Here is an 8726-nt window from a genome sequence, read left to right on the forward strand (position 1 = left end):
GTGTGCATAATGTGTGTGTATGTGTGCGTGTTTATGCATATGTGTGTGTATGTGTGCATGTAGGGACTCACAGGCTGCTCAGAGGGGCAGTGAGAGCTTGGTGTCATGTGACGTGTGTGAGGATGTCCAGTACTGGGAGAGCATGGCCCAAGTCATCAGCCCCACCAAGCTCACCGTCTGGACCTCACTAGAGAAGGCCCTGGACAAATACTAGTAGGTACACACACACACACAAACTCTTTTCATACACTAATTTTCTGTGTATTAGCCGGATTGTGTTTAAACCACAGGACAGTGATTTATGCCAAAAAAAAAAAAAAAAAAAACATATTGATACCATATTAACTGCCCTGTGTATTAACCTCAGACATAGCTGAATGAAATTTTGCAATTTCAATTTTCAAAATTTCAACACACACAAACATACACACACACACACACACACACACACACACACACACACACACGCGCACATGCACAGGCACTCACACAAACAAAACACAAATTACATACACACGGGCAGTTGTTATGTACATACACACATATACCACATAGATTGTGCATAGCCACATAAAGGTGCACAGATGTTCACACACATGTGCGCGCGCACACACACACACACACACACACACACACACACACACACACACACAATACAGACAACATACTTATTGGCTGTGGTTATTTCTGTTGTACAAACATCACAAAGTATCTTCTACTACCATTGTTGATTTTCATACAAAAGATTATAAAATTGTACTGGTCTGTGTGTGTGTGTGTGTGTGTGTTTGTTTTCTGTGTCTATGCTGTGTGATTGTAGCACCGTGCTGACAGATAGGTCCAAGCTGCTGGTCGACACCCAAAAACTCAGACAACAAAACTCAGAACTCAAAATGCTGCTTCATCAATACGTCAACTCCAAGGTACGCATACAACAACAACATTGCATTTGATGTAACGCTTTTTAAAATTTGAAAAAAAAAACACTATTAAAAATGTGGGTGAAAGTGAGCAGTTGGCCGACACCATTTTAAAGATGTATTCTTACTGGCTGAAGCTAACCCTCCTTGAATCCCGACCTGCTGAATTTTTTACAGGTGAATGCCGAGCTGGAGATCCCACCCGCTCAGGTAATACAGATCGCCAGGAATGATGTCATCAACAACCAATCCATGTCGAGGACTATGAAGCGCTGACAGACAAATAAATCTGCATTTAAATGCAATCTGTGCTCATTGGATGAAACTCTAGATGGAAACATATATTTTGATGTCTTACAATGTAATAAACACTGAGCATGTTACAATGGTATTCTTCTCCCTGAGAGTTTTTGAGTCATATAGGCATAAATTCATGGTAGATGAATTTCAAAAAGTGAGTTTCAGGTATTGCTATTTATTTAGAGTGACTAGTCATACGTATATTGGATGCTGGTGAGCCAGCTATTTGATTTGTTGTTGTTTAAAATGAGTCTAGAAATATGTTTTGGTAATTTAGCTATCCTAAGCATATCCAACACGTATATTAAACTAATGTATTAAATAAATAAATAAATAAATATATAGAAAGAATGTAGGCATAAAGACTTGAGAATGAGAAGAGAATGACCACTAATTAAACGTTTGTCTCAAAAACAGTCATATTTTGTTCAGTGCACTGACTAAAACTCGCCACTAGGGCGAGACAGCACACAGTCTTTTTCGGACCGTTTCTGAATTTTGGAGGTAGCAATTTGACAATTGTATGCCCTTGAGTGCATTTTCTAGTGTGATCGGGATTCGGGACCGAAATCATCGGTGATGGTTTTTTACCAAAAGGAATTTTGTACCATCAAACCAAATAAAGCAAAACGAAATAATTCAATGTATTTCTTTAGGTAAAGATACACAGAACGCAAGTCATTTTATCTGTAGGAACATGAATGGAATTTATTTATCCAAATAAGTGCAGACCGCTGCTGAAGGTGTCATTGCCCATGTTCTTTGCTATTCATGTGGAGTCGTCTTTGATTGATGATGCAGACGTCTCCCTTTCTCTTTGCAAATTCCTGTCGCTGTTTGCCTTTTATCACCGAGGAGAATTTATGAGCTCCCGACACTCTTGTCACGGACCACTCTCCCTACTTTCGTGAGATGTATTTAGATCTATATTTACGGAGGTGTCTACGGGACGGTACCCAACTCGTGCCAAGTTGTTGTAGCCCACCCTTCACATTTGTCACGCGCCGACAGAGGGGTCGGTTTCCAGGCAAATGACCAGCAAGACCTCTAAGACAGTTAGGAAATACAATTCAACAGTAATACAAGATTAACTCACGAAGCTCTTCACTCTTAAAAGGAAATATTACGAAGAAACACTTTTCGACTTGTATTTCTTTCGGATTCGGATGAATTGTGTATTCCCCTTGGATACGGAGGAGTAAGAAACTTATTTTTATTTTCTTCTAAAGTTGGTTATTTTAGAATATGTATGCTCTCACCGAGCTCACCGGCATTGCACGGAATTATTGAACATTGCCAGAAGAAAAGCACAATTTTAAAGAGCGAAAGTAGCTTCGTGCGTAAAATTGAAAATGTGGTCATTACCGCGGCAGCGCTCTACGGATTGCAGCGGGTCTGAGGCAAGCGGGGAGGCGGAAATTGTGGTAAACATCGGCGGCTTGAGGCAGGTGTTGAGCGAAGATGTTCTGAGCAGGTATCCTGACTCACGGCTGGCCGAGTTGGCGAGCCTGGCGGCGGCAAACGCAGAGGATTTGTCAGAACTGTGCGATGACTATGGTGGCGGGGAGTTCTACTTTGACAGAGACCCAGACGCATTTAAATGCATAATGGAAGTTTACTACTATGGGGAAATCCACATGAAGCGAGGCATATGTCCCGCGTGTTTTATGGACGAAATGGAGTTCTGGGGTGTGGAGCCGGAGTATCTGGACGAATGTTGCCGCTCCAACCTGCGCGACGTGGAGGAGGAGTTGGCCGAGATTGCCGAGAAGGTTCAGTCTCTGCTGGAGGCCCGGGAGAGGGTACGTGCCGTGGGCGCCGGCTCGTGGAAGCGCTTCCAGGCGCGCCTGTGGCGCCTAATGGAGCAGCCGGACTCCTCTGTGGCGGCGCGCGTCATCGCCCTCACCTCCTTTCTTCTCATCCTCATCTCGTCGGCTGCGCTCTGCGCGGGCACCATCCCCGAGCTCCAGACGCGCGACGCGCACGGCAACCCGGCCGAGCCGCCGGCGCTCGTGACCATCGACACCGCCTGCATCGCTTGGTTCACGATCGAATACCTCCTCCGGCTGCTCGCCGCTCCCCGCAAGCTCCGCTTCCTCCTCTCCTTCCTCAACATCATCGACTGCCTGGCCATCCTCCCCTACTTCCTCCTCCTCACACTCACCCAGCTGGGCTCGGCCCTCCTCGAGCTGGCTGACGTCCAGCAGGCGGTGCAGGCCGTCCGCATCCTCCGGGTCGCGCGCGTCCTCAAACTGGCGCGCCACTCCTCGGGCCTCCAGACGCTGACGTTCGCCCTACGCAGCTCCTGTGGCGAGCTGGCCCTGCTGCTCATGTACATGGGAGTGGGCATCTTCCTGTTCTCCGCGCTCGCCTACACGCTGGAGCAAAGTCACCCGGAGACCATGTTCACCAGCATCCCGCAGGCCTGCTGGTGGGCCATCATCACCATGACGACGGTGGGCTACGGCGACGTGTACCCCAAGACCACGCTCGGCCGCTGCAACGCGGCCGTCAGCTTCCTGTGCGGCGTCATCGCCATAGCGCTGCCCATCCATCCCATCATAAACAACTTTGTGGTGGTCTACAGCAAGCAGCGCGTACTGGAGACGGCCGCGCAGCACGAGATTCAGCTGATGGAGCTACGCTCGCAGGAGGCCGAGGAGCACACACACGCGCGCGCTGGGGCGCGGAGGAGGCACACACACACACACGCGCACACACACACACACACCATGTGTACCGCATTCAGTGACACGCAGATACCTCTACTAGAGGAGCCCTCGCAGTCCACACTATCACATACTCCCTAATGTCACATACACTTAATCTCTCTCACACACACTCACACACACACACACACACACAGCTGTCATATACACCACTCTCAGAACTCAAAATCCTCTTCCTTTTGGCTGCCAAAAGCTAACATCTTTCTCTCACTCTTTCACACACACACACACACACCTGCCCTCTCTCTCTCTTTCTCTCTCGCTTCCACAAAGTTGTTTACTGTTCTTCACAGTACAAAGATATATATCACAGTATAAACATTCTGCAATACAGGGTTCTAACAACCCTCAAAGACCTTAATAGAGAGGAGCTCAGGAGTGTTTTTATGATTTCTTCTGAGATGTTGTGCTCATAGTATTTGTGCTTTAGTAAAAGTCCAATGCCATAGTGTTGGCTTTTATGTTCCTGTCAATACAAGAGTGTATTTAGAGATGTTTATCCGGGCTATTGTGTGTTCTCTCCTTAATTGTGTAAACAACAGTATACAACAGAACACGCACTTTTTTCTTATTTACTGTATAATTACTGTGTTGTATTTTGCTTTGCTGTGAACATTGACAATGATAATCCAAAAATAATCACTCTAAACAACGTTACCACCAGAAAGCCTCTGTAGAGTGTTGCTGTGGAGATACCAGTTCATGTAAGGTAGCAGACAGAGATATGGCATCCTCACCCTGGACAGAATTCACAGAGTGGTGCTTGCTTATTATTGATATAAGGGTTATACAGTACTTGGATGGTATTTGTGACCTTACAACCATCTGTAGTTCCCCGTTGGTGGAACTCGCTACCAGCTCCTAGAAGAGCAGGGGCATCCCTCTCTATCTTCAAGAACCTTCTGAAGACCCAACTCTTTCCAGAGTACCTCCTCTCTTACCACTACTAACAGCTGGACACACTTAATGTAGCACTTAGCAATACCTTCTCCCCCTATCCTGACTATCCCTCTGCTCCCTATACTTAATTTAGTTTGAACTGTTCTTCTATAGTATGTCAGTAGCACTTATTGCTGCACTAACAATATTGTAGTGGCACTATACCTTTATTGTACCTGGATTGTTGTAAGTCACTTTGGATAAAAGCGTCAGCTAAATAACTAAATGCAAATGTGACCTTTGACCTTATTTGCTATAAAGTTTTTGTGGAGGGCATTCATTTATTTTGGGTTATAAAAAGAGCTCCTAAATGTATTTATGATTTAAGTTGAAATTATATTTGAATCATGAAAATCTCTTATTTGTTATCTTCTGTGTTAGTGTGTGCATACACCATTGTATGAGTACCATATTTTCTGGACTATAAGTCGTTCCAAAGTCGTATAAGTCGCATCAAACAAAAAATGCGTCATGAAGAGGGGAAAAAACAAAAGTTGCATTTTTAGAAATTTATTTAACAAAAACTATGTAACTGGACAGATAGAGGCCAAAAAGATTGAGAATTCTACCGGGAATGTCAATGAAGACAAAGAAGTGAATGCTGAGGCGAGCCGGACGATAACGAAGGCGGCCAACGAGGAGGGCCTGATAATTGTAAAGCAATTTACAAAAGATTCACTGAACGCTGATGCTGATGTGGTACATGTAAATGCAGCTAAAAATGTGGAGAATGGGTTTGTGTATCATTTGTTCATTTGATATTCAATTGAATCCAAAAGGAAAAAAAAAGGACTTGTTATTTCATTATTTGTTCATGAATGTGATACAAACAAACAAATAACGCTTTGTTTTTCAGACTTTTGATTTCATGGTCAGATCAAAAGTAGAACGTTTAAAAAACGGCCTCAGGGCCAAAACTGATTTTGATATTTTTGATACGAACGATACACAGACCAGAATGCAATGCAATCAAGCAGGACCAGCCAAACTATGAAAAAAGTGTGACTTATATTCCGGAAAATACAGTAGGTCCCTGTAGGAAGTGGGAGATCTGGCTATTTAAAGCAGAATTCTGGAGTAAAAACAACCTATTAGTGTGGTGAGGGTCCCTAGTATACAAGTATTGTAATCTTTGAGAGTTTACAGAGAGGTTATAACAAGACCTGTTTCTGAAGGTAGAACATTGCCTGGCGTCATGTACCGGTAACGTCAAATCAGTGGGCACATTTGACTTCTTCCAGCGTTATGTAGATCTGGCTGAATGTACGCCGTGTTCAGTCAAATCTGTGCAGCGCTGCAGGACGCCTACAGCACCCTTGTCTAATCCAAAGGAATTTCTGTAACTCAAATGTTTGATGGACATACAAAACACCGGAAATACAAAAGCTTCACCTTCTTGGCAATAACATGACCTATTCTGATTGGATGATCACAAGTTGGGCCACGGATGATGAAAGATCTACAGATATTTTGATTCTTTATTTTACAGTTCATCTCATCCTTTGGCCATGGCGTAGAAAGGTGGCAGAGGCACAGTCCTCCAAGGCTGAACAGATGTTGACATTTGAGCTCCGCAGCCAATCAAATTTCAAGCCTTCCTCCTGTGCTCCTGGGGCTTCCAGTTGGTTTGATGGCATAGTGTATGTCTTGGCATGGTTTGATGGCATAGTGTATGTCTTGGCATGGTTTGATTCCGGTGATGCTTAGAAAAGTTTCAACATTTTTCTTTTGAGATGCACTTTGGGCGGACAGCCAGAAAAATGTGGCAGAATTATGCTAAATGTGATGTGCAGTTGACAACAACAAAGTGACAAGTTACAAACAAGACTTCCAAAACATTTAGAACAAAAACCCACTACACACTACGGTAAAATGTGAATTTAATTGTTCATAGCTAAATTTACATCTCTACATTTCTATCTGATATGGACCTTCATCTGCTAAAAAGAGCTTGTCATGAAAAAGGGCAATAAATATAGTTTAAAAAGGAGCATCTGTCAAAGCATTATCATAAGAGAGAAAGACAGAGAGAGAGAGGCACAGAGTGAGAGAGAGAGAGAGAGAGAGCACACGTCTTTATTTCCAACGAGAGGAAGACTAGTACCTACAGTCGAGACAGTAACTGCCATCTGCTGTTACATCATGCCAGCGGTACAGGTGCGGGTCAATCTCAGACTTGGCGAGCACCCGTCAGAAAAAGTTACCACTGATAGATAAATGTTGGCTTCAGGCCTGAACAGAGACCTGTAATTGCATTCCTTTTTCATTTGGTTTTAATTTGGTTCATCACACAGAGTGGAGTTGAGTCCTTATTTTTTGGCCCCGACTCAGAGCACAGAGGAACGCTGTGGAGGCGTATAGTGAGATTAGAGATGTGTGTGTGTGTGTGTTGTTAGTTGTGTTGTGTGGCTTTGGGAAGCTGTCATGTAGTCGGTGGATAACTTGATCAAACTTGCTAACCACAATTTGTCTGTCTCATGTTTCTGTCTGTTACTCTTTGGTGTGTATTAATATTATATGGACTTATAGGAGTGCAGTGTGTCTGATGTGTGTGTATGTGTGTGTGTACTTGTGTTGTCAGTTGTGTTGTGTGGCTTTGGGAAGCTGTCATGTAGTCGATGGATAACTTGATCAAACCTGCTAACCACAATTTGTCTGTCTCATGTTTTATGAGTGCAGTGGGTCTGATGATTGAACAATGTGTGTTTATATGTGTTTACTATGCATGCATCTTTCTGCAGTGTGTGTGTGTGTGTGTGTGTGTGTGTGTGTGTGTGTGTGTGTGTGTGTGTGTGTGTGTGTGTGTGTGTGTGTGTGTGTGTGTGTGTGTGTGTGTGTGTGTGTTGTTCTTTGTTATCTCCCTCTATGCGACCACCCAGGTTAGGGCAGTGTGTCCTCCCACACACTCTCTGTGAACCATATCTGTGTCTGCAGGTCTCCATGCACACACAAAAACACAGCCATTTAAACAAACAAACACACATTAAAATGAAAAGGCACACATATATAAACACACACACACACACACACACACACACACACACACACTCAAAATGAAAATACACACACATAAATAAACACACAAAAATACATACACACACACACGACATTCAAGAATAAATGGTTTTCCCATTGTGATATCAGCATAATACACATACTGTAAACACACACACACACACACACACACACACACACACACACACACACACACACACACACACACACACACACACACACACACACAGACACACACACACACATAAACACACACACAGTAGGGATTCCATTGTAAGAGATCCCCAGGATTGGTGTGGTGTATAAATAGCCTATTTGTCTCATCACAAAACAGCTGCAGTGTCACTCCCTTTGTCCAAATGCATACCTGAGGCCAATGAGTCATTCTCCCAGTACAGCTCCAACATCGAGCCCCGCTCATCAGACTTGCAGACACACACGCACACCCACCCACACGCACACCCACCCACGCATGCACGCACACACACACACACACACACACACACACACACACGACACCCACCCACACTCACACCCACACACACACACATAATTGCATAAACCCAGGCATTCTCAGTTTCTCTGTTATCCATCTTCCACTCTTCCAAGCACATCTGAATAAAGTTGTGAGTAAAGTCAGTGTTGTATTGAGTCAGGTATGATCTGAGCAGGGAGTCGGAAAATATGCATGTACAGTAAGAAGGTTGTTTTCAGTAAACAAATATGGATGCTGGAATAAAGGTTGCTGTTTTTTATATTTAATCACACAATATGGAATATTTACTCAACATTTTTCAAATTCAAAAGTTCCAAAGACATGTCG

General features: G+C 43.9%; 2 protein-coding genes across 2 annotated transcripts in view; both read left to right on the forward strand.

Moving 5' to 3' along the window:
• Positions 1-1311, forward strand: part of drc1 (dynein regulatory complex subunit 1 homolog (Chlamydomonas)) — a 10265-nt gene extending 8954 nt beyond the window's left edge. The window contains exons 14-16 of the mRNA XM_048250649.1: positions 64-213; positions 821-923; positions 1098-1311. Coding sequence (XP_048106606.1) covers positions 64-213; positions 821-923; positions 1098-1196 — 352 coding nt within the window. The 3' untranslated portion in view covers positions 1197-1311. The remainder of the gene's footprint in view (positions 1-63; positions 214-820; positions 924-1097) is intronic.
• Positions 1312-2572: 1261 nt separating this feature from the next.
• Positions 2573-7503, forward strand: kcnf1a (potassium voltage-gated channel, subfamily F, member 1a). The gene is made up of 2 exons (XM_048250525.1): positions 2573-3915; positions 7470-7503. Exons 1-2 carry the CDS (start codon positions 2573-2575, stop codon positions 7501-7503), a joined length of 1377 nt encoding a protein of 458 aa, XP_048106482.1.
• Positions 7504-8726: the final 1223 nt, after the last annotated feature.

Source organism: Alosa alosa, chromosome 8 (genome assembly GCF_017589495.1).
Source record: "Alosa alosa isolate M-15738 ecotype Scorff River chromosome 8, AALO_Geno_1.1, whole genome shotgun sequence".
In the NCBI taxonomy this organism is placed as follows: Eukaryota; Metazoa; Chordata; class Actinopteri; order Clupeiformes; family Clupeidae; genus Alosa; species Alosa alosa.

Excerpts from the sequence above, each read along its gene's own strand:
- kcnf1a (XM_048250525.1), top strand. The coding sequence starts at position 2,573 with ATGTGGTCATTACCGCGGCAGCGCTCTACGGATTGCAGCGGGTCTGAG. Across the intron at positions 3,916-7,469 it reads CGCGCTGGGGCGCGGAGGAG|TTGTGTTGTGTGGCTTTGGG; the intron begins GCACACACACAC and ends TTGTGTTGTCAG.